The sequence below is a fragment of the Toxotes jaculatrix genome, chromosome 5 (assembly GCF_017976425.1).
Source record: "Toxotes jaculatrix isolate fToxJac2 chromosome 5, fToxJac2.pri, whole genome shotgun sequence".
NCBI lineage: Eukaryota > Metazoa > Chordata > Actinopteri > Toxotidae > Toxotes > Toxotes jaculatrix.
In genome coordinates, this window is record NC_054398.1 from 26,416,774 (window position 1) to 26,443,198 (window position 26,425).

General features: G+C 42.7%; 1 protein-coding gene across 1 annotated transcript in view; it reads left to right on the top strand.

The window, feature by feature from the left end:
- Positions 1-938: 938 nt before the first annotated feature.
- The window catches only part of cadps2 (Ca++-dependent secretion activator 2), a 145,385-nt gene continuing 119,898 nt past the window's right edge, over positions 939-26,425 (top strand). The window contains exon 1 of the mRNA XM_041037942.1: positions 939-1,426. Coding sequence (XP_040893876.1) covers positions 1,082-1,426 — 345 coding nt within the window. The 5' untranslated portion in view covers positions 939-1,081. The remainder of the gene's footprint in view (positions 1,427-26,425) is intronic.

The following is a 26,425-nucleotide window of genomic DNA, read 5'->3' on the forward strand; positions in this document are numbered from 1 at the left end:
CAGTCAAATTCTACCTCTTCTCAAGAATGTTCTCAGTGTTGTATTTGTTTGTATTTTATGAGATAATTTGTCCATATTTTTATTCTAAATTTTAGAGGGTTAGTTGTTAGCAAAGTTAAAAAAAAAAAAAAAAAAAAGTATTGAAATTACACAACTACAATGCTCCATGGTCAATGGATAAAGGAATTGTATGTTGCACAAAATGTAAAACCCTTTGAGGAAAAATGTGTGATTGCTGGACTGTATAAATAAAACTGATTTGACTTCTTTATCAGTCGCTTTAGCTATAATGCAGATGTTTCCTCTTCAAAATGTACATGAGCAGCTTCTCTGCTCTTAAAGATTATTATGTGTAAGTGCAAACAAATTATGTGCAATGTGCACGTTGTGACTCCCTTGTGCATGAGAAAGCCATTTGAATGGTGGAATCTGCCACTGAGAATGCAAAGTACTATGAATGTAAATACATTTAATGTCAGTAGCAGAACTCGTAAGTGCCAGCCATCTAGGATTAAAATCTTGACGGTGAAAATCTTAGAGGAAAAGTTCATCATTTTAGGAAACAAGCTTATTGCAGTTACATGAGAAGACTGACACACTTTTACTTTTGTAATTCCAAACATTTCCTTCACATAACGTGAAGAAACACCGCAGTTTTCCGTGAGTCTGAAAACCGGGCAGAGTGAGACCTCTTCCCTGGAGTTCTCCTATCTCTGGTTGCAGCTACAGGTTGCTCACCTGTGTGCAGGAGCGCTCACTACCAGAACGCGCGAGCTCCGTGCGCGCTGTCATTCCAACACATTCTACCCCGGTGCGACGGAACGAAGCGCACGCGGCGCCAACCTCCAAATATTAACCATTAAAACTCCGCCCCACTTTCGCCTCCCCCCACAGAAAACCGACGGACCTCTCAGGTCGTGTCTCCAAACACACCACGGACCGCGGCAGGGCAGGACTCTCGCTCGGTAAAGTGCAGCCGTTAACGCCACGTCGACTAAAACAAACAAACTAAAGCTTAAACAATTCTTTCTGTCTGTCGCCTGCTCTGTCGGTGTTAACCGGAGTTTTCACGCCGTGAATCATGCTGGACCCGTCCTCCAGCGAAGACACCGGCGGGGAGTCCGACTCAGAAGTTGTCCAGGAGGCTCCGAGGAAACCGGCTGCCTCCTCGGCGGGGAAACGCGGGAACAACAACCGGGCGGGCGGCCAGCAGCGACAGTCCGCTGCACCTGGAGGTGCCCCCGGCAAAGGTGCGAAAGACAGCCATGCTACAGGTGAAGAGGAGGAGAGGAAGGAGCGAGAGCGGATCCAGAAGGAGGAAGAGGAGAGGAAAATTAAACTGCAGATTTATGTGTTCGTCCTTCGGTGCATAGCCTACCCGTTCAACGCTAAGCAGCCCACCGACATGGCCCGGCGACAGCAAAAGGTGAGTCTGTGCCGCACACTGAAACAACATGCACCTGTTGTCGGATCGGGGGGACCAGCTAGCGAACTTCCTTTGAAAATATGTCAGTTTAAAGCTTATTCTCTTACCCCTCAAAATATGCAAAACAAACACCAAAGCTTGAAGTCCGTTTAGAATCTTAAGGAGACGCCGATTAATTCGGCTTAAGCTCGATCGATCACGAGTCACTAATTACAACAGAATAGTTACTTATCCAGTCGAATCTACTGTTGCTTCCACATTGTTGTCATACCGAAACACTCCCAGGCCGGCGACGCATGGTTGTGATCCAAATGTAAAATCGGAAATGTTTCTTAAAATAGTGCTGCACAGTGTGTAAAATTAATGCCGAATTCAGTATAGCCTTGACTTGGTTAATGTTAAGCCTTTAAGTCATTTGTCCTTTGTATATCTGTGTATATAGCTTACTATCAACATTCAATTGTAGGAAATCCAAAGGGAGTCTGGCATAGTGGTAAATAACATTCAAACTGAGCATGACATGGGGTTTTAGCACTATGCTCTATGCAGTCTTTTTTTTTTTTTTTTTTTTACTGACCTGAAGACAAACCACTCTGTTGGTTGAAATACCATCTTGGTAAACCATTGCAATTACAGAAAAAAAGAAATTTGAAGTTACTGCTTCTTAAAAACCAGTTGTACTTGCCTTGAGTCTGATATGATCTGTAATTGCAAGTATGTACATAAACCCATGTAAAGTGACACTGGTTGGGTTTTCCTCCCATGTAACTGTCACTTCAACTATAATCACAACTGTTGATTGATTGAGAATCACTGTGCTGTACATGAGGGTAGATCTGTGTTAAAATAGCTTTTATTTTATGATAAACACGAGGCTGGCTCAGCTTAGTGTTCAGTCTGAAGTCTGGTCTTTTTTTTTTTTTATATCTTGTGTGCTTTGACTGTGCTGGATTGCAGGATGCATTGAAGTGCCGTCCTTGGCTGTAACACATTCAGCAGCCATTCAGCTGATTTGGTGAATAGCTATCCCTGGGTTTGTGTGTGCGTTAGATTCAGATGAATGCGTTTCTGCCGAGCTGGAGGGCCGCCTGGACCTGCGAGCTCTTGCTAATAAACCAAGCAGGGAAGCCAGTTATGACTGAAGAACCCCCATGTTCTCCCATCCCGCTGGGAAACTCGTTAATGAGCGTCTCATGGTGCTTTAATTTCAATATGCAGACGAGGCGTTTTCATTCACCACGTATGTGTGTGTGAGTGATGAATCTGCTCTGACAGAAGGCAGACGTGGGAGTTTATTTGTGCACAAATTTAAGTTCAGAATATTAAATCCATGTCACATTAATGAGACAGAAACTTCCTGAGTTTTTATCTTCAGTCCAACCGGTGCTGGAAGTCCTGCTTCTCCCTGTGCTGTTTCACAAGTAAACAGAGTGTGAATTCATTAAAACTCTGGAGAATGTAGCATCGATTTGGTCGTCTCGCAGCAGAAGTAGAGTATCTCATCTTGCTGTACTGGTGGGAGGCGGCAGTAGGTGTGTCTGTGTGTGGTGGGTTGCCAGTTTGGATCCCCTGACTCCTGCCCAGCAGACTGCTCTGGATCTCTGCAGGACTGAGAAATCAATAAAACACTCAGGATAAAGGTTCATTGGCAGGAGTGGATTTATCTGCAGAAGAATAAGTCATGTTGAGCCCACAGAGTTCCCTCTGGGGGCGCAACATAGTGTACACTGTACATAGTGTACGCTGTCATAGGAAGCAGATCTGAGAACAGCCAGTGTTTCTGTTGAATTTCAGCAGAGTTGAATGCTCTGATATGGTTCATCAGATCGATATTTGCACTGATACTGACCTTCATAAGCTGATCAGGTATTGGTCAGAACATACTCTGGCATTTAGAGGTTTCATTTTGACATTGCTAGTTTGAATTAGAAGGGAGGGATGAAATATTTGTTAACAGTGTCATTAGCATTAGAGACAATCACACCAATGCACCCCAGTGATTTTTCACTTACAGCAAAATGTGCCCAGAGATCTGCAAAGATACTTGAGGATTGGTATGAGACACCTCTGCTCCATGTGGTGGTTCTAAAACAAAACCTGTGATATTTTCTACAGTTTTTGCTGGGAGGTTGTTTGAAACATTGCATGGATGAAATGTTTTTTATTACACGTGTTAAATAGTTCGGTAAAGGAGAGTGGCTACGAAATGAGGATGGTACTTCTTATTGATGACACCAAGCAAAATGTGTCTGTGGCACTAAGCTGATCCCAGCTGATAAAAGACTAAATCCATGCATAACTTACCGATGAATTACGTACGTAACCTACTTTTAAATCTTTAACTATTGGCTTGCTTGTTCTTTTGTTTCTGTTTTTGTGTTTTAAATACAATTTCAGTGTCAATATCTTAACATTTCTAATTATGCCTGTGTGAAGCACTGTAAATTGCCCCCCCCCCCCCCCCGAACAGCTGCTGTCAGACCTGTGAAGTACACTACTCTTCACTGTAACTGTGATAAGTGACTCCTTATCACCAAATTAGAGACGAAGCATCAGTGACAGTCGATGTTCAGGCCTTTAGTTTTGCTCAGTGCTGTAACTGATGAATTTCCCTCCTTTTTTTGTCACACCAGCCCTCGAGCTAAACCGAATGAAGCTTGTCTGTGTGTGGTGAGGAGGTGAAATAATAGAGGACTAATAATAACTAATGTTTCATAGAAAAACTGCGGTGGTCTTGAATTGCGTCAGCTTCCTGCCGGTCTCTGTGGTTCTGGAGGTGGAGTTAATGATGCAAACTGATGCTTAGTGTCGGCCCACGCGCAAACTCAGCCTTTGGCGGGTTCACTGTGGGCCTCCATGTTCAGACCTCGGGGTTTCACCTCACAGAAAATACATTAGTGATGACACTGGTTGTTTTTGAGGAATGTTTTCTGACAGGAAAAGCAAATCTGCCGCCGTGTTTTTTTGATTTTTATTTGTCATGTGTTTTTGAAAGCAGATCAATCATATCTATTAACTCGAATCCCCCTTGAGTGTTAGGATTCACATGCTGTCTCCAGGTGAGCACACATTTGCTTTACTTTGAAAAAGCACCTGATAAAGAAAAAGAATCACAGGTTATCAGGTTTATTTAGTGTCTGATATGGAGCTGTTGGTCAGGTTGAGAAAACTTTTTGCCAACATGGAGGAAAGGTCCTTTAAATGCTTGTTTTAAAAAAAAAAAAACTTTAACCTCTGTTTGAACCAATCTTTGGGGAAATCTTCACATTTCAAGGTTCTGCAAACTGATTTTTCAAAGAACTTAAACCAGTGTCAGCATGGAGAGAAAAATCTCAATGTACAGACTGATGAATAATTTGGAATAATCTGGAAAATGATCAGTGTGGAATCTAAAACAAAATAGTCAAATGGCTAAAACACTGAGAAACAGTGTCCAAGGCCTGTGTGTGTGAGCTCAGAACAGCCAAAGTGAAACCAAAGCAGGGTCTCAGTACTGGATTATTATCAGCATTTTCAAACCTGTAAAGCCACATCTTGACGCCTGCAGACAGTAAAGAAAAAGAAAAGAAAAAAGTTTATATCGTGTAAATTTGCTCATGTTGGTAAGAGTTGGATGAGAAGATTGATATCGCTCTTAAATCTGTGTGGTAAATATAAAACTACAGTCAGCAGCCGATTTGGAAACAGTCAGTTTCACTCTGCCGAACAATGCATCTAATTTCTTTTGTATTTTTTTTGTTTCGTGTCTTTTAATCCGAACAAAAACTGAAGTGTAAAAATTCACCGTTTTATGGTCAGAGCCAAGAAGCAGTCCAGAAATAAACTGACTCTGATCATAAGAAGTTGTGTTGGAACATAATTCTGAAATGATAATGTTAAGAAATCGATAAAATGCACACTGCTCTGGCGTTTCTGAGATTTTTATTGATTCTTTTTCACACTGGAGGAGTCCTGACAGCTCTTCTGCTTTAGCTGCGTTCACTGTTCATCCATTACTTTCCCCCTCGGCCACATATGCATTTTGTATCGTGTCTGCTAACATAAACATTATCAGCTTTTCTGCCTGCTCCCTCAGACATGAATCAGACTGACCGTAAACCTGACGGCTTTGGGGGAAGTTTTGTAGAGAACCTGAAGCAGAGAAACCAGCCGTGCAACATCCAGTCCTTCCTTGTTTACATAGTTTTATTGGGCCGAATAAGCTTTTGCAGCTTCCTGTCAGCTTGTTGTTTAAAGGATCTTGTTTGTTGCCTGTTCTTTTGTAAAGCAGCACTTTTGAAGTGTTGAAGCTCTGTCTCTGTTTTTTTTTAATGCTCAGCTCGTCTGGCCGAGTTTGATGAAGCCTCCTGAGTTGAGGAACAAAGTTAAGAAAAAGGTTTTATAAGTACATAATATTCTGTGTTCTTGCTCCGTGGTCTTTCTGATTCATGTTTTGAGAAATCAAACAAGTGTGTGGTATTGATGAAATCTTCCAGGGGCAGATTAAACATGTTGTGAATCAGACGAGAGGAAGGAAACGGCCCAGGTTTCACCCAAGGCAGTGCAGATAAAATAAAGGATGTTTATTTCCCAAAGAGCCCAGAGAGTTTCATTTTTGAGTCTAATAAATAATTTACTTTTAGGTTGTAAAGCAACCTGAAAGTAAATTGATCGAGCTCTCTCTCTCTCCTGAGCTACAGATCTGATCTAATCTGTGCAGGACTTCGACAAAACCATGTGGCGAGAGGAGAAGTCAATAGTTACCTTATTGTTTTTCTTGTTTTGAGCAGTTTTCTGCTCTGTGTGTGTGTGGAGGCAGGATTTTGCAGTCTGAGATGGTTGATTAAGATCTTTACCGCAAGAACCCTGAAGCAGAGTTTTGGCTGATGTGTGGCTGGTAGCTGCAGGGAGGCAGAGCAGCAGCAGCAGCAGCAACAGCACAGCAGGACGGCGGCCTGAAGCAGAAAGCAACTTTACTCGGATACTTCAGAGCACTTTTCTGCTCGGCTTCTGTTGTCTCTGTCTCCAGAGGTAGACGAGGAGCCGCTGCTGCCTCAGAAACCTGTGGAGCCTCGAATCTGTTTAAGTTTTGAGTGAAGAGGGGGAAACATTAATGCCGTTACAGCCTTTGACCTCGTGGACTCTGATTTAAATTGTAGAGAAATGTGGATTCTGGTGAAAGTGGTCAAAGTTGCCAATAACGGAAATGAGTGCGTTTATTTATTGTGAGATATTTTTCGTGACATAATGAGGAAACTCCCATCTGCTTGGGTTTGCCTCTAACACTGGAAGCCACCAGTCTTCCCCCGGTGTTTCTGTTTTTGTCCTGTTTCCAAGCACGCCTGACAAACCGAGCAGGGAAACCATAGCTGCAGAAACCCCCTCCTGATGGAGACCCACGCATCCCTCCCTGCACACATCTAATCCCCTGGCAGCTGTTTATTACTCAAACAAGATAAACACCATCTCCTCCTGCTTCTCTGCTATAAGAAGCCAGTTCTGCTGATGTGGAGGCTTGTTTTTGTTTTTTTTTTTCAGCGGGTAGTGGGCACAGTTTTTGGCCACGGATTTGCCGGAGGCGACTTCCGTCCTCCTTTGTCATCTCTCCTTCCCCTGTCAGATTCCCTGAGATGGAGCTCTTCTCCGAGGGTTATGTAACCTCTCCTCCTCCTCCTCCTCATCTTTCTCTCAGAAATGTGAAATGATGTCTCAGCAGGGCTCTTACAGAGCAGGGAGCTCCATGAAGAACATCAGACAGCGAGTCAGCCTGGCCCCGGGGCCAAAGACGGCCCTCAATGAGCGCAAACTCTCTGCAGTCAGCAGTACAGTACAGTACAATACAGTAGAGTGAGTTTATCAAAGTACATGGTTGATTTTTAGCTTTTTTTTCAAAGTAGCTGCTACAATATGTTGGAAAAAAAACAGTCAGTTTGTAGGAGATTGAAAGAACAAAAAAACAAGCAGGTTTTTGTTTTATCAGTAGATGTGATAAACTCACAGGTTGTTGTGTTGTGCTGCAGGAACAGCTGCTGAAAAATAAACAGACTGTGTGTTTGCTGCTGGGATTTTCCATCAGAGCTGAAACAGATGAAAAATATTTTCTTATACTGGTACTTTTCTTATACGCATCACAGGTAAAAGAGTTTAGTGCTGAAACATTTGGTTGAATAATCAATTAGTAGATCAACAGAACAGCTGTGATTATCAATCCGTAATCTAATTCATTGATTCTCAAGACTGAGAGGCCGCAGGAACGTTAGCTGCTATCTTGAGCTAAATGCTAATGTTAGCATGCTATTCTTTCGTGCTGATGTTTAGCAGGTATGATGCTTACCATGTTCACCGTCTCAGTTCAGCATGTTAGCATGCTAACATCTTATGAAACTGATGGGGGGTGTCTTTAGTTTTAGTACTGGACCAGTTATTGTTTTTGTTTTTCAGTGAATGGATTTTTCTTACACGAATATTTACTTTTCAGACTGAACAAAATTAAACATTCGAAAACAAATCGTCGGGAGATTAGGCAATAATGAAATGCTTGGAGTCTCTGAGCGTCGATTCTCTGGAGATGATTCTTTATGAAAGAGTTTGATGGAGCAAACAATGTGTTTCACTTCCAGCTTCTTCACACTCATTCAGTCATTTACTGAACGTGCATGAATGAACACAGTAGGAACAGATTGCAGCACATTAGAGTCCAGCACAACAAACACCACTGACCGCCGAGCCAAACCCCCATCCAACACAGTGTCGACACAAACTGAACTGTATCAGTCCGTGTGTTGTTGTGAACTCACAATGTTTGTGTGTCTGCGGTGAGAAGAGAAACAACAGAGCTCTCAGGAGTCACGACCAGGAAACGCCTGGCAGGAAAGATGGAGAGAGCGGCAGGGTGGGTTTTCTTTTTCCTCCTGCTTGTTTCCTTTCTGAGGAAGAGAGGAAAGGGAAGGTTTTTTTTTTTTTTTTTTTTTTTTTTTTTATTACATTGTCATGGTCTGATTTTCATTCACAAGCTTTGATTTTAAAAGATTCACATGTTTAACTTTGTCTTTATTCTTTTAATGAGAAATGTTTGTTGTTGGCTGCTGCCAGGGCTGTGCAATATGACAGTATATATGTTGTGAGATGTAGGAAAAATGTTGTTTCATATTACGCTCCATCACTTATTTCATGGTGGAGGAAATTTACATGAAGGCAACACAAACAAACATGGAGGAGAGTGAACATGATACATGCTTGATTGAAAATTTGCACATCCTCTTAAAAAAAAAAGTAGAAAAATCATCAAATATGAGTAAATACCTTTTGTTTGTTGGGTATTTAAGTCAAAATGTGCTCTAAAGTGTGATGTGTATTGTTATCTGAATAAGAAATGACCTGTAATGGGATACGAGCCCTGTCTGCTGTCATTGATCAGGATGAAAAAGTTTTTGGCCTCAGAAACTCTCAGTGTGTGTGAGTGATTTTTGCTGCTGTGCAGCTGCAGAGAACTCATTAAAATTTTATCACCTTTATTCTCCATGTTGGCTTTGTGAGTCCTAACACAACAGTGAATACTTTTTTAGTTCAGTGTGTTTTCTGCCGCACGTTCACCCTCACATGGCCGATGGACTGGCTGTTTTTTTGTGGATTTGTTGTGTTGTGATGGAACTGGGCAACCGCAGTTTCTGTCTCGCCGACAAAATCAGCAGATACTTGTGTTGGATAAATGGAGCTGATACATGTTTTTTTTTTTTTTTTTTTTTTTTTCCACAGTTTTAGCCTCGCCATCATGCAGCATGGCTGTAGGGATGCCAGTGCTGGTCGGCCTGTGTTGGACCTTTGGATGGATTACCATGATATTTAGCGCAGACATTAATGATCCCCAGAGGATTAATCCCTCTGACTTCTGTGATCTTTTGACTTTTCCTAGAGCGCCACCGTGGCATTTATGAGTGAAATGTCTCTACGACTACTGAATGAATTACCATGAAATTTCTCATATAGTGCCAACATCAGGTCAGAATTTGACTCAAACTATTGACAGTCCCATCAGCTTCAGCTGTTCTTCATGTTTAGTACTAATTAGCAGATGTTACCCTGCAAACAAGCTAAACTAACATGGTGAATAGGCTAAACATTACACCTGCTGTACATAAGCTTGTTAGCAGTCATTCAAAGTGCAGCCTCACAGAGCTGGTAGCATGGCTCTTAGTCTTTTTGCTTGTTCAGTGACTCCAATGATTAATCAGCGATCAAAAGAGTGGCCAATTAATTTTCTGTTCATCCATTTCGTTCCTGCTTTCACTGGTTATTTTAAGCTGTTTGAATGAACGGTGACCAACGTCTTTCTTTTTTTCTTTGGCGATCAGGACATTTTCCCAATTTGTCCACCCACAGGAGAAAGTCCTGACTATACGGCAGAAACCTGTTTTTGAATGAGCACACACTCAGATCACCCTGACTGGAAAACCTGCTGCTCTCTCGCTCTTAGCGCTGGTTTCTCTAATCATCTTCTCATTATAATCATTGTTTTTCTCACTTTATTGTGTATGTAGATAAAGTTGTGTACGACTTTGAGAAGTTTGTGTTGTGTTCTCAGCTGAAAACATGTTTCATTGAAGCCGTAACCTGAACAGTCTGTTGTACACGTCCATTAGATTTTGCATAGCTTTTTTTTTTTTTCAGCTTTGACCTGTTGTACTCTCCGCAGATATGCACCTAATAAGAAATTTCAGGTGTAATAAGTTTCGCTGTCCCCCGGGAATATGTTGGTCAGATTATTAAAATGCTGACAGATTCATTCAGGTTTGTATTTTAGGTCCCTGAGGCACCAGGTCCTTCCATCAGATGAACCTTTGTTAGGTGCAGCTGTGTAGTTCAGTTACAATGCCTCTGCCATAAACTGTAACATTACAATGTTTGTAATGTTTAGTTGTTGTTGATGACACTGTGGTAAATGTATATAATGTGATTTCATGACTAAAACATGTAATTTAATTAACACCACTACGACACTGCAAAAAAACAAAAACCAAAAAAAAACTGAGCGTCATTGCCGTCATAAAAGCCGTCTGTGGCAGGACAGAGGACTGTGTCAGAGACAGCTGTATTAGATTTGTGCCTAATTAAGTGGTGTATTTCAGAGCAGGTCACACAGAGTTAGGTCCACGCTGAACACTCAGACAGCCGCCGTTATCTGCGGCCCTCTGGAGTCCGATGATGTTTTTGAGTCACCATAAATACAGGTATTGACAGGTTGAGCGGTCGCATCGTGTCCCTGTGTGGAAGCCGGATCAGCCTCTGGTTTCGCTCGGTGCTTCTGGTGACTAATGAAGTCCCCGGGGGTCTCTTCACTGCTGCTCCTCATGCCGCTCGTTTGTTGACACATGGCCTGCTCTGTCTTCCCTGTGCAAAGGCTTCTGGGACTTTTTGTGCCTTCACGTTCTTTAGATTTTTGAAATTGAAAAGGTTGCTCGCAGGCTCTCGGGGTGGCAGGTGGCGAGTTTGTCTTTATGAAAGGTGTCACGTGTCTGTTGTTTAGGTTTGTGTTTTGTTTTTAACTTTGAGTTGATGCTTCCTTTGAGATGGTATTCTGGTACTGAGTCATTGAGGTGCTGAGTTTAAAAAAGGAAAAGCAATCCCACACTGTTTCTCGTGTCTTAGTTTTTGTCTTTCCACCTACACCTAACTCTGTTTTGGCAGCAGCTGTTTAAAAATCCATTGGCTGCTTCTCTCGGGAACAACCCTGAATCCTCACAGCTAAACTTGGTAAAGACCTTCAATGGGTGTAATCCACTCTTTAGAAAATAAAACCATAGGTGTCTGAAGTAAATCCTCACTGGCAGCTGATTGTAGCTTGGCAGCAGTCTCTCAGTTTGCTGTGGAGTCATGGTGCTTTCAGTCTTTCAGCAGAAGGAGGTTTCATGGAGCAAATGTTTGATAAAAACCTGTGTTAAACCTGAAGGTGTGGAGTTTAGATTGTTTTTGACCCATACTCAGACTAAAGCTTTGGGTATCTTGGCCTCTGCTACACAGATTTCTGGTTGAAATTCCAAATCCCTGGAGTTCTGTTTTTTTTTTTTCCCCCTCCCAGCTCACAGTTTTTTACATTTAGATTTTTAATGTGCAATTGTAAAATCCATGTAAGATGCAGATAAAGACGTACAGATTTCTGTTCTCTGCTAGTTTTCTGTCAGCGTCATTATACTTTCCACAGCAGTGGAGCGTGAGCACTAACCCAGTCGCATGTGCATCAGCACAGTGTGATGCTTTTCATTTATTTATTTATTTATTTATTTGTCTTTTACAGGAAGCTTCTCTATCATGTTGAGTCTAAAACGGGAGCTCCAGTAGGGCTGCAGCTATTCTTTTAATCGATTTTTCACTTTAATGTTCAGTTATCACCAGCTGTCTATCAGCCCCCAAATGAGCAGACTTTATTCCAAACAAAACATTAGATTTTCCTTTTTTTTTTTTTTCTAACCAAATGTTTCCATTGTGGGTCTAATGTTCTTAGAAAATGGATTGGTATTGAAAACAGTCTTTTCAACGTGATGATTTGTGGTATTAATAAGCATCAGCCCACACAGTCCTCTATGCGTCTATTGTTTTTTTTTTTCGTTGTATTCTCATGAACTGTTAATTGGATGGAGGTAAAGCACAAAGAGTCTGCAGATCTCTGTCTGTGAAATTGGAAATTATGCCTTTTGTATAAGCAATCAGTTTGCCTTTCATAGCTGAACCCTTCAGACCAAAGTCACTTCTGATTGAATTCCTCCCTCTGAGCCCAACACTCATCCAGTTTTAAGCCTTTAATTACCTCTCTACTTGTCAGTCATCAGACTATGTCACATTACCCCCCCCCCCCCCCCCCCCCCATCTGCAGCTTCAGCCTTTAGTCTCACTGTGAGTTGTTATAATAAATACAATAAAACATAAAAAGCTCCAGGTCCTGTCGAATGTAAGGAGCTAACCCTCTCTTGTTTCCTGTCTGAGGAGAACTTTGTTGATGGGTCAACAGGTGTTTCAGGTGGAAATGAACACAGAAATTTTAATTCTGCCTCTAGTTTTATGCCTTATTGGTGGAAAAAATGAAGCCATGTCTGGTTCATCTGTGGCAGAAGCTTTTCTGAAAACCCGTTCAAGTACAAGTTAACATTCACTTGTAAGTTTCCAAGAGCTCCATAAAAATACTGAAGAAATTTGGAGTATTGTGGCATGGCATGTATGAGTGCTGCTGGCGTTGGTCACCTCACTGTCTGTGATGGCACATGGAACTCTGCTAAGTATTGTGCCATTCTGGAAACCCACATGCTCCCTTCTACACATGCACTGTTCCATCGAGGTCGAAACTGGATGTTTCAGCAAGATAATGCCCCTTGCCACGCATCCAGGTCAAGTAGAACTTGGCTGCAGGAGCAATATCCAGGTCTTAGAGTGGCCAGCTCAATCCCCGGACATGAGCCCCATTGAAAATCTTTGGTGGATTATCAAAAGGTCTGTTTCAATGTGGAAACCAAAGAATTTGGAAGAATTAAAAACAGTAATTCAAGAAGAATGGGAGAAGATTACCCCTCAACAGTGTGAAAGGCTCTTGGAGAACATGCCAGCCAGGATTAAAGCGCTACTGCGTGCTAATGGCAGGAGTGCTAAATATTAAATTTGTTATGTGATGGTTTATTTATTTTCAGTTTTGAACACATTCTTTGCTATTTGTTAACTTTGATACCGACAATGTTGAGAACTGACATGTTGACACCATCAAGAATTTAGTTTTGCTATTTTTTTTCTTGATAACAGTAAACAAAAGAAATCATTTCTTTTGTTTGTGTCTGTCTGATGCAGCCACACCTTGTGAAATACAAAAAAGATTTTTCTGCAAATATGTCATGATAATATTTGAGATTGTGTGAAATTTTTAGGGGGTCCGAAAACTTTTTTCCACCACTGTACGCTCTGACATGGGAGACTCGAGAGTTAGCTCGTGAACAGAAAACCTTATTCAATCAAGAATCAAGAATTCACATTATCCTTCACACTTTGGCTGCGTTATTCCTCAAAGGAACACTTAAAGGCAGCAAATATGCTCACACTCCACATCTTTTCAGTTTTTGTCAAAGCAGTTCACCTTACTGCTGTGGATTGCTGAGGTTTGATATTGGATAAATAAAGACACTAAAAAGCAAGATAGCACATTGCAAACTGCAAAATGACAAAAAGGTTGTATTGGGGCATGTTTGTTTTTTTTTTTCCCCCCTCTCCTGAGCTGTTGAAGAGTTTCCTTTTTCTTCTGTGAGCCGTGTTAGTTTCAGGGTCTGTGCAGCAAACAGCCCATGTTTTAACTCTCTTTGATCCCTCAACCCTGGAAACATAAAGATCACCCGCGGGAAAAAGTGATTGTTTTGTGTTTCCTCCACACAGAGCCTCGCACTTAACTCCGTCCATACTAATGAAGGAAACAGCAGAGCCGTCCCTCTATCTGACAACATTCAGGATGTCGTCTAAAATCCTTTATAGAGGAGGCTGTTGGATGTTTGTTCAGCGAGCAGTGCTGCTGCTTGTATATTAGTTCGGTCACCAGGTTTGGCAATGGAGCAGGGGTTTTGGTTTTGGTCTCTGTGTTGGCACAGTGGTACCAAACCTGGCAACTTCACTGTGACGATAAGAGTTCAGGTAAATGCAAACAGTCCCTGCACCGACTGAAATAAACAGTTCCAGCTCATAACTTTCTTTTCTGTTTGTGTACAGAGAAAGTAAACCAGATGCAACAGATTGACTTGGAACTTTGATAGAGCAGGGAGATCTGTTGAGCTAAGCTAAGCTAAGCTAACCACGAGACTCCAGCTCTGTGCTGAACACACAGACATGAACCTGATATCCATTAGAACGTCTCACTCTCAGAGAGAAAGAGGATTCAAGTATTTCCTAAAACTGTCCTATTGAATTATTCCTTTAACAATTCAAGACAGCTTTTTTTTTTCCCCCTGCTGAGACGTGACAGGCTCCATCTTTACTGAAATGAATGACACAGCTTGACATTTATGTGACAGCAGAGAGAGGGGGGAAACTGAAGTGATGTGAGAATGAGAAGACTGAGACTTTGGTTGTTGAGGGAAACTGTCTCCCAGGTTTGTCATGGCTGATTCTCCCCCACAGCGCCTCTGCTCTCAGCTGATAGCCACGCACACACACACATACACACACAGTCCTTCACATCCCTACACACACAGTTCATAACTTGAGGTAGCGGCTGCCCACATTAGCCTCGTCGACATCAAACACTTGGATATTTCCAGATTTTTTTCCCCTTTGTTTGTTTTTCTTGTGCTGTTTGTTGTTTGTGAAGCAGAGCAGCAGCGTAATTTTATGTTCCACTCTTGATCCAAGAGTGTGTGGGCATGTGAGTGCAGCAGGGAGGTAGAACCCATCCAAAACCAGGTAAAACAATGAAAGTCTGGACCAGTCGGGTGGTTTTATATTTTTATATACTGAGTGGTACAGCTTGCTGTACTGTGGAGAGTTGTGTTAGTTTAAGCCCTCTGGGCACATCAGCAGGGGAGGTACAGAAGCTGGGATGTACTGATCCTGAAAGGGCATATCATGAAACAGTGGACATTAGAGTTGACGTACATCAGCACACGTTGCTCTTAACATTGTGTGCTCTGGATGAGTTTCCTCTCAGAGGAAGCTCTCTCCCACTCCCACTTACCTTTACCATCAAGTTTTCTTCATCGCACCTTCAGATTTTTATTCATCAAAGCCCTTTTTAATGATATTTATTTAGGCCTTCTCTCACCAATATCCATTCAGTGTATTTTCATTCTGTGATTATCTCTTGATGTTGTAGTTTTTGTTGGAAATTGCTGCAGGAGACCAAAGAATGTGAAATTCAGCTGCTCCTTGTTCACGATGTTTGTTGGAGTTTTCTTCTTTCATACGATTTAAACAGAAAAGTGTAGAAACAAAATCCATGAACAGTTTTTTGTGTTGATGTTCTGCGTTGACGACAGATCACGTGTGAACGATCTGAGCGCCCTGATGCTCTAAATGACTTGTTCTGTCTCTGAAGTGTTTCGATCAGATGATGCAGAGATGGTGCAGAAATCCAGTGCGGACCAATTTCCATGTGAATAGAAACCGTTCCTTCTGTTTCATCTGACACATCTGTCCTTTGTTGGTGAGCAGACATCTTTCCCTGTCTTTGATCTTAATGGCAGAGAGTCACAGGCTCTGTAGTCTGTCATTATGTTGCTCACATGATAAATACATTCAACATATTGCTATTGTCAGCAGAAACCCCATCAGGTCTCAGTGAGAGTGGTCTTTCAGCAGTGCGGTTGTCAGAGCCGCTCTCTCTCTCTCTCTGATCACGTCAGTATCCACTCGTTTCTTTCTCTCTGCTGTGACACGTTTTCTTTTCTTCTCTGATGCAGCCGTCTCATTTCATTTTCCCATCCCACTCATATTTTAGTTTAATCAGTGTCTGAGCTTTTTCCAGTGCTTTTTCCAGACGGCAGTGAAAGAAACAGTTTTAGTGCTCTGATAAACGCGCACCATTCTGGTGTCTGGAGTGTGAGAAACCCTGATTTTGAGACGGCCACCGTTTCGTGGTAGCTGTTTTATTTTGATGAACACTTTCAGACAGCTTCTGTCTGGGAAGTTTACCTGAGATACAAACAGTAGTTCTCATCCTTGAAGCTTTTTCTCTACTAAAAGTGAAACATGAAATCCAACTTTTGTGCATTTTGTCTGTTAGTCATATATTCAGACTTTTTCCTCTGAGTTTTTTTATTTTTTTATTTTTACCAACTATAGACTTTTAGGGCAGACTAACTCTATATGACACTGTGAACAGACTTTAAGGAACTTGCGAGCCAGGCCACATGGAGAGCTGAAGTCCAGACACCTTGTCAGGGAAACCATCTCCTCCAGTAGCTTTTGTAGCTGCAATCTCTCATTGAGCATTTGTTTCATCTTTTGAATAGGAAAAGTAAAATGTGTACGTGTTGAGCGTTTAATGCTCTGATTACAGACATGTCTGAACAAACCCTTTCCCCTAGACATGGTCTGTGGCCTGATGGGAAATGGTGTCCATTAAAGGCTGCAACAACAAAACAAACTACCCTCTTTATCTGCACAATATGGAGTGAACGAAACAACATAAGCAAAGTGCAAAGTGGGATTTAAATTTTTTACCATTGTTAGAAAATTCAGTGAGAATTTGAATGAGCAGCGACTCCAGATTTTCAAACGTATTTTCAAAAAAAAAAAGACAGAAGACAGAAGCTGAATGTTTAGTTTTAGGTTCACATCTAAACTTGCTGAGGACATGACAGCAGCTAAAATAAGTGCAGCAGCAAAACGCCTGGAGCTGTACAGTCACTTTGTGAAGCTGTCCTGTCCGGAGGTTCGTGGACTGTATTCTGACTGGTGTTGGTACAATGGTTTATAAAATGTCATGCTGTCTCCGCTCTCATCAGGCCTCTCTACAGGTGACACTGCAGTGTATTGTGCTGGTGATGAAGTGGTTACCACGGCTGCAGCTCTCTGGATGCTCTAATCTAATAAAAGACTTCAGCTTCGCCGGCACAGTGATGATCAATTGATTCAAATGAACCTCTGTGGACGAGCTGAGGCAGCGCTCCGTTTCTATTTTTATCTGTCCACTGGTGAAGTCACACCCGTCATCTCCCTTCTCTCCAGTCCACTCTTTTCAATCTCATCCTTCCCTCTCTGCGCTCCCCTCTCCTCCCCCTCCTCCCCCTCCTCCTCCTCCTCCTTCACCTCCTTCTTTCCCTGTGTCAACTTCTCCTCCTCCACCTCCCTCTCTCTCTGTTTTTTCTTCCTGTGTCTCCTCCTCTTCCCTCTGCTCTTGTCGCCTGCTGCGACCCAGTGGAGAGCTTTTCCACCTCATCGGCTCGATCCACCGGCAGGCATTAGAAAGGAGATTCCAACACTCGTGTAACGTGTGCTTTCTTGTTTTTCTGAGCCACAGTGCTTCTTTCTTTTGTTTTCAAACTTGTCAAACTTGTACATTTTCATGTAGAGAGAGCTTGTTGGCACTGAAATCTGTGCTGAGTAACAGCCTAACGTTTAACAGCCAGATCTACCAAAACACCATAGCCTGTGAGCCTTGATGAAACCAAGATCGCTGTCTCCAGCTCTGCCTTGAAGGAGGCAGAACAGAATCTGCAGCTTCATCCTCTGGAGTTTTTGAGAGTTTCTCAGATTGAAGCTCTTATCTTCGCCCCCACAGGATTTTCTGTTTCTCTGAGGCTGAACAAGCAAAGAACAAGCTCTCGACTAGCTGTAGATGTTGTTATAATACATTTAATGCCTCAGAGTTGGGAACATTTTGACACAGCTGATAATCAAAACAAGGTTGTGATTGGCTGAGCAGGGCGCTCCATGGTTCCTGAATGATGATAGACTGTAGTTTACTCTGCCGTCATGCTGCACTGACTCTGTATTTAATCAAGAAAGTGAAACTGTTTCAGTCGCACACTGAGGCCTCGTCAGTCTCAGCTCACACTCAGCTTCATTCTGTGTCTGTGCTGGACGCCACGTCAAACTCAGCTCACGTCATTAAACTGAGATCCAGCATTCAACAATATGAGGAAACAGCTGAGAAAGCAGCTTTTACAGCAACGCTTCCTTAGTCTGAGACCGAGGGAGCGATTCCTGGATCTGAACCACTAATCACAGGCTGAAAATCTATACAGTGTTTGAACCCAATGCTAACGTCGGTGTAGTCGCCGCGGTTACACCCACCTGGCTGGCAAACAGGTGAAATTCAGCACCTGCCGTTGTTCGTTTCGGTGGGAACAGAAACAGTAAAGAGCTGTTGTTCAGTGAGCTGCACAGACAGACTCAGACCAGCTTTTAAAGACTGAGGACTGAAGAGAGAAGAAGCTACAGAAAGTCACACACAACTACACAACACACCTGTTTATCTCTACATTATCCTACGTTTAGTGTAACGCTGAGCAGCGCAGCTCTATGCGTGGTGGTGTCTGTCCATTTCTCTGTTCAACATTGCATGTCAGAGAGCCCTCTCCACCGCCTTCATCATCATCATCATCATCATTCACTCAGTGAGGAGATTTCCCAGAGTCCCAGAGACTCCCAGAGACCTTCTGTCCACAGAGCAGCCACAGACCTGTCAGGTTTATTTGTCTTACATTTGACGTCCGTGCACATTCTCCACACACTGCTGTTACTACAACTTCCTGTGTGTTTGTGTGTGTGTGATCCTGTGCGAGTGTTGTGTGTCAGCTTGTTACAGGCTGATCCCTCTGCAGGATGACACTGACAGGTGGTCTGACTCCTGGGAGGTTTTAGGGAGTTTTAGGACAGAAGTTTGATGGTTCTTGACAGTTTGGAATAAGAGCAGGCAGGTGAGGATTGATTCTTCACACCTCCATATGGTGAAATCTCATTTTGAGACGGGGGGGGGGGGGGGGGGGGGGTGATATCTGCGCCCGTGTCTACGGGAAATGAGGCGACGAGCAATAAATCTTCAGAAGAAAAGCAGTGGTGATGAATTACTCCGTGAGGGGAAAGCAGGTGATGGTACAAATGGACCAGACAGAACCGGGAGGTACAATATGGCTGTAACAGTAAAACATATTATTATTATAGGAATCGTAACAGCAGTTGTGCACCTGAGATTTAACAATACAAAAGTTTGCTTTTGTTCATTGTCTGTCAGGCTCATAGTTCTCAGCTTTTACTGATTTTTCTCCTGAAAAAAAAACAACAACCCTGCACTCGGATCAGTTTAATCCAATTCCCAACATGAAAACTGTGAGGAAATGAGTTAGTGATGATGCATCAGCGTTCCCCTAAAAAACAAGAAAAAGAAAAACAGCTGTTAAACGAAACAGAATGAAGACCTGCAAATTTTTAGAATTAACTTTACGTCTGTTCAAACCTGATTTTCATGTTGGTTTTGATATTACACAGCTTTTTCTTTCTAACTAATTTGGCTTTGGTTTTCAGTAGTAAAAACAAACTCTAAAACATTTGCCTGAATAAGAATGGAAATTAGTCCTGTCCATCTCTGAGTTTTGTTTTTGCCACCTTCCTGTTTCAGCATGACAGTGCCTCTGTGGTGGAAAGTCAGAAACCAGAACAATGGATTCTGTTAGAGCAGCATCTTAATGTCTCCATGTTTTTGGCTGGAATGTTCAGTTGTCCACCTACTTTTGGCCACATACCGCATCTCATGACAATGAGAATATATTCCAGGATTAATGACCCTGTTCTGCAGATTTCTTGGTAATACACTAAACAGATTGTGTGATATCTTCACTACAAATTATACTTTGGTGTGTGTTGTGTGTAGCTGCAGGGTTTCTGCAAAGGTCCCCACTCGTGTCTGTCAAGGCCCATATGGGAGTCTGTGCGTGTCCGTGAGCCACCCAAAATTTATGATCATGTCGATGGTACGTGCCAGCGAGCACGCCACAGAGCTTCACTGACCTTTAGTTGACCCTGATCGGACCTCAGGTCAGTGTGTGTGGAGGAGGCTGGGAGACATGAACGCTTAAGCACATATAGAAACATATTTTGTCCAAACAGCATGTGGGTCAGGAGTGTGTGTGTGTGTGTGTGTGTGAACGATGATTGGCTGCAGACGGACTGCAGTGGCCAGCTGGTGTGTTTATAAAGGGAGGGGAGGAAGTGTTTGTCTTCGGGGAGTGATCACACTCTCTCTCTCTCTCTCTCAGAGCTGCACAGACGGACTGATATCTGTGTACAGGAGATAAGACAGAGATGAGCTTCAAAAAAAAAATAACTGAGACTCAGAGGTAAAAAGAAGGGTTTGATGCTCAGGAACGTAGAAAATTAAATTTCGGCTTTGGAAAACAGAGTTAACAAAGAGTGGGAAATGTATGTGTGACTTTTGAAGGTTACATCCTGATGGTTGAATGTGTGTTTCCTCATGTTGTTCTGAACCTTTGTCCATACTTTCACTGCTCGGTAACAGTAAGAGGTTGTTTTACAGACCTGCGCTCAGCTTATTTTAGCAGAGATGTAATTTACCGGCATTCATATCATTAACCGTGGAGTCAGTGGATGAAAACTAACATTGTTAACTTCTTATATTCTTTATTTGGAACCTCGTTAACTTCAACTAAGCGGTTGCTTGTCGCCCTGGTGTCCACAGTAAAATCATCCATAATTAATGGGACGAGAATAAGCAGAGCAAGTTGCATGAACTTTTCATATTGTACAAACAGTACCTTTAAATGTTAAGGTGAGTCTGCCTGATGTAGATGTAGCTGTTGTTACAGAGCCCAGCACAATTCAACAGAGTGTAAAAAAAAAAAAAAAAAGGTTTCTGTCAAAATGTAGATTTTTGAACAAACTTTCCTGAAACTCAGAGAAATGAGTGTTTGAACCTGGGAAATGAATTTCTCAGGTTCAATGATCCTTCATTAGAGCTGCAGAAATATCTGAGGACAAGCCTGATTTTACCACATGAGGACATCAGATACAGATACAGCAGGAGTTCAGTTTGAACCTGAATGTTTCTTCCCTTCTGTTCTGCAAATATTAAACTTAGAAACTATAATTTTGTTTTCTCTTTTAAAAGAAGTTTATTGTGCAACTTGATTTACTCTGTCAGAGGAAAGTTTTGAGCCTCAGGATTTGAAAACAGCAGCTGTCAGTTTTGGAATATGTATGGTTTTTTTTTTTTCATTTTATGGTTTTAACTCTGGGCTTCTTGTCGTCCAAATACAGTTGCGTCAGATGAAATGTTCCTTCATTGTAATCACCCTGCTTTTTTCAGTCAAGTCAGTCATTTAAATTATTTGCAGTTCACCAAACAGAAAACGAAGCGTTAAAAAGTCATTTTAACTTTGTAACATCACAGTGGGATAAAAAGCAAAGAGAGTAAACAGCATGTGTGTTTTCTCCGTGAGGAGTTTGAGGGATTCCTGCTAAACACGAAAATTAAAAATAATAAATATGAACTGATACTGGTGTTAGATAAGGTGTTGGCGTTGGTCCCAGTCTGCCAGTTGGCATCTTGAGGCTGTGAGGGACGCAGCAGGTGAAAATCATGAAGATGTTTCAGCTTCCTGATAAGGCTCACCTGTGGAAAACTGTCACCGTGTCTTTGTGCATCAGTCAGTCAAATTCTTTTTCAGATAGTCATGTCATTGTTGAGAAATGTTTCACTGTTTGTAGTTTCACCACTTTGAGTATTCAGACGATTCAGAGGTTTAGAAATCACAGAAAACAACTTGCTCTAACTTGTTGTGACTCTGCTTTCTGTAGATTCATTGAAGTTGGATTGAGGATTAGACAGAAGCGTAAGATCTTGGTTTGGAGACCGCATGTGTGTGGGTGTGAAGGTTTGATGGTGATTGGCAGCAGCTGCGCCAGTGATGCTCTGCATGCGCTGCAAAGATCGTTGCCATGACGATGAGGGGAGTTGTCTCACTGCTACTGTGCGACATAGTCAGAAGAGGAGTGTGTGCGTGTGTGTGTGTGTATGTGTGCGCAGATAGAGGCCATAAATGTGCAGGAATGAGGGGGTCTGATCAGTCCAGCTGCTGTTAACTGGATCAGTTAATTGATTAATTGATTGAAATTGATCTCCATCTATTTTAATAGTTGATTTAAGGTTTTAGTTAAATATTCCTTCGTTCCAGCTTCTCAAATGTGAGGAATTTTATTATTTGGCTCTGATGGATATAAAAGTCCAGTGTCTGGGCGGCACGGTGGTGCAAGTGGTTAGCACTGTCGCCGCACAACAAGAGGGTTCCAGGTTCGAACCCCGGTCTGGGCTCTTCTGTGCGGAGTTTGCATGTTCTCCCTGCGTGGGTTTTCGCCGGGTACTCCGATTTCCTCCCACAATCACAAAAACATGCACATTAGGTTAATTAACGACTCTAAATTGCCTGTAGGTGTGCGTGTGTGGTTGTGTGTGTCGGCCCTGTGATTGACTGGCGACCAGCTCGGGGTTTACCCCGCCTCTCGCCCATAGTCAGCTGGGATAGGCTCCAGCTCCCTGCGACGGTGGTGGCGATGGATGGATATAAAAGTAGACTTATTGTGTGTGTGTGTGTGTGTGTGTGTGTCAGTGTCACCTGGAGGTTAAAAGGAGCTGGAGTGTTACAGGTCTGCTCACAGCCAGTGTGAAAAAAGAAAAATAATAAGTGTCTGGCGATAGTTCCTAATTAAAAATGGTCTCTCACTGACAGAAACCGATTCTGATGTTTTAATCACCCGTGTGAGAGGAACAGAGTGAGAAGGTATAACATAGGTGAAGGCTTATTACTGACATTTCAGGTGCACTCACTTATAGTTTCACCTCCAAATCAAATGATCTGTGGTGTACAATCTGGACAAGCTGTCCAATTAATTTAAATTCTTGGAGTGAAGATTCGATTCAGAATTGGTTCCCTGTTCAAGATCAATTCTCAATTCAGTTAATAGACAGTGGCTCTAATTTTACGCTCTTACTCTGTTAGGCTGTGTACCAAACTGTTGATAAGTTTTGAGCGAACGCTGGTCTGACTGTGTGGTTAGTCTGGTGTTTGAATGAAAGATGACTCAGAGGTTCTGGATCTGGGAGGAGGGGAGAACAGGACCAGACCTGCCTCCACGCTTTCACTTCATCCAGTCAGTTTGTGAGGGTGGAGTTGTGGGTGCGATGGCATTGGTGGCTGTGTAAAGTTGTATTACTGAACCGTGGGGATGCCTTGTTTTAGAGGAGCAGTCTGGGATGTACAGCTGTTGATGCAGATGTGTCGTCAGTCTGAGAGGTTTGATTAGAACCAGAGCAGCGTCTGTGGATCCATGGACCTGAAACATGAAACACGCTCCAGTCTTCTGCAGAGGTTCTGAGTGTTTTTGATGTGATGCTACTAGCATCAGAAGGTGAGAGTCACACAGACACGATCCCACTTCCCACTTTGTTAACTATAGAAAAGATGGACAGAACTGTGAAATCAGTAACCAAGTTATATGAAACTGTCTTCTTCCATCTGTCCCTGGCTTCGTCCAGCTGCCTTGCTCGTGGGCTACAGGCCCGAGAGCAGCTGAACCGGTAAATGCCTGCAGAGCTTGGACAGAATATCCAGGCAGGTGTGTCCTCCAAATAAAAGTGGCAGGCATGGCAATACAGTGTGATATAATTACCTCAGTCACTGTGAAGATTACCCACACTGTGTGTGTGTGTGTGTGTTTGCAGACATGCTTTGCCCTCTGTCCATTAATCTGAGACGTCTGACAGATATGTCTCGCTCTCGCTCAGTGCATTTTCTCACCAGAGCTGCATCCTGACAGCTGAAAGTGCTACCGGGAATGAAGAAACACACACACACACACACACACACACACACACACAGAGCATTCTTTGTGTTTATTGATCTGCCATCGGGAGGTCCTCGCTGTTGCCCAAATAAGCTGTTAACTGTCCTCAATAAACTATCACCTCCTTCGAGGAGAGGAAGGAACTCAAATTAAAGCCTTCAAGCATAAACAAAAGCTAATGTGCACTACACACACACACACACACACACACCTGCTAAAACTTTTGGCTCAGACAGACAGCACAGCAGCAGGTCGGATGCTTTGCTGTCACAGCTGGAAAGGAAAAAGCTGTTAAAGCTCTGGTCTCGAGTCTCTCCTGTAACCTGGAAACATCTTTTCTTCACAGGAAACTCCAGCTCTCAGAGCGACGGCAGCTTCAACAGCTGTTGTTCACAGCGGGAACAAAGGTGCTGAATTTGTTCATGAAGATTCTGCTGTGCAGCCTTTTTCAGGGATGCACCTTGTCATGCAAACGCTCGGCTAATTTTACACGTCAGTCTCGTGTCTGAATAAGTCACATGTCTGTAAAAGCGGTGACTGGAATCTGACTACGACCCTTCTGATTGTCGATGTCTGTGTTTCCACCTCGTCTGAATGACTGAAGGTGACGGAAATTAGTCTGAGAACAAGCTCAAAATTCAGAAAAGTTTCACAAAAATCAGAACTGTCCAAACACAGGAAAACAACAACAAAGGGTCACTTGTCGTTTGTGTTTACTGCTATGCGACTGATGATGGACGTAAAGGAGACATTGATGGTTGCTTATTTCTGCTTAGCTGTTTAGAAAGCATTGAGCCAGGAATTAAAGAAAAGAAACTTAATTCAGATTCCTGCTGTGAAAATTCAGTTCCTGGAAGACGTTTTGAGGTAGGAGGGTAGGAGGAGTGAAGGAACAGAGGACACAGTGAACTCTGTAGTAACATTACCATTAGAGGATCATGTGCCATGGCGTTTGACGGATAACAGGGTTGTAGAGATTTTAGTTCTGTCTCTTCTCCCGTCTGATCAGTTTGACAGGCGGCGGTTTGAAATTCTTTGGGTTGTTTTACGATGATTGACAGTTTGACAGTTCATTGATTGGCTGTCTGGTCTGCTCAGATCACATCGAGCGAAGAGGATGAGTCTGACTCAGCCCAGTTTATCGCTTTGCACAACATGAGCTTTCAGTCTTTATGCTCTGATCCTGGAACAGCTAAATCCACTGTTACCAGGTCCTCTTCGTGTGAAAGGGGCCGGTGCAGGCTGCTGCTCTGAAAACTGGACCTTAGTTTGACTGTTTACAGTCGAGTCTGCAGTTGGAGCTGTGGCTGAACACAGCTCACAGAGGCAACTCATACTTTAAACCTCTTAATCTGCAATCGAGAATCATAACTCAGTAAAATGTGAACACAGAGATGAGACACATATTTTTAGATTCAGTGTGACTCACACTTCCAGGGGATATCATTATTTGAGATAAATGTCCATACATCTGTGTAGACATCAGAGAAGAGAGTCCAGTGATAGCAACGGCATCACTTTAAATGATGCTAGTTTGTCACTATCAGGTTGTTGCCCACAGCCAACTTCCGGAGTCTGTGACAACAGGAATTATTGTGTTGTTGTTATATTTCACCATCATTGAACAGTGACTCATTGGAGAGGTTTACTGTGTTTTGCTGAAGTCACTTTCCAGACACTAGGTAAAGAAACCTCAAGCAACAGTTTCTTCATTATGTGTGTTGTGTGTTCTGGATAAAAGGAGACAGTCAGAGGTTAAACTGTTTGACTCCTGCTTTGACTTCATGTCCCTAAGAGATGAATGGGATAAAAAAATAGGACTTATTCCATCATCACAATCAGCACTAACAAAGAAGGAAAAGTCCTTTGTTGTTTCCTGCAGCTGTGGAGCTCTCAGTGTCCCCGGGAAATGAAAAGCTGATGTCAGTTAATTGTCCCCTGCTCTCTCTGAAAGCTGCTGTGAGAGCCAGCACTCGCTGAACGTCGAGAGATGCTGACCTCAGGGTGGCTGTGCTCGGCAGGGAGGTTTTTGACGAACGGCTATTTGAGTCCAGCGTGCAGAGCGATGTCCCTGAGGGAGAAGTGAAACGGACACCTGGACGCGTAGCAGACGTACTCCTCGTCTGCTTGTAACACCCCCGTCCCCCTCCCCGGGATAAATCCATTTCCTGGACCAAGTCGAGGAGATGAGGAGGCACAAACAAAAACTCACCTGAAACCTGACGGGTGGCTTTCACTGTGCATTTCCGGCTTATTTTCTCATTTCATGGACTGGATTCTTTTGTAGGAGGGAAGCCATTACTGCTGCAGTCATCTGAAAAGAGATGGTGATAAAAGAGAGACGGGCTCCAGAATTCAGCCAAAAAAGGCTTCAGAACAGGAAATGATCCTGTAGTTGCAGAGTTTTTTCCTGTTCAAAGGAAGAAAGCACACAATGCAGTCGTGTGTCGTCCGCTCTGAAAGGGTGGATGAGACAGAATTAAAACCACATATCAGTTTTGGAAGAGAAAATCACTACCTGAGGTTCACTGTCTAATATTTCTACAATGCTAAGGATTAAGTCTGAGAAGCGTTTTTCCAAGGACATCAAGTCCCAAAAATACTTCGATCTCCTCTCTCTTTCTCTGTTATTGTTTTTATATGGTTGCTGTTTATAATATTTCATATCCTGATAAAAACAGGCTCTACCTTTGATAACAGGGTGTC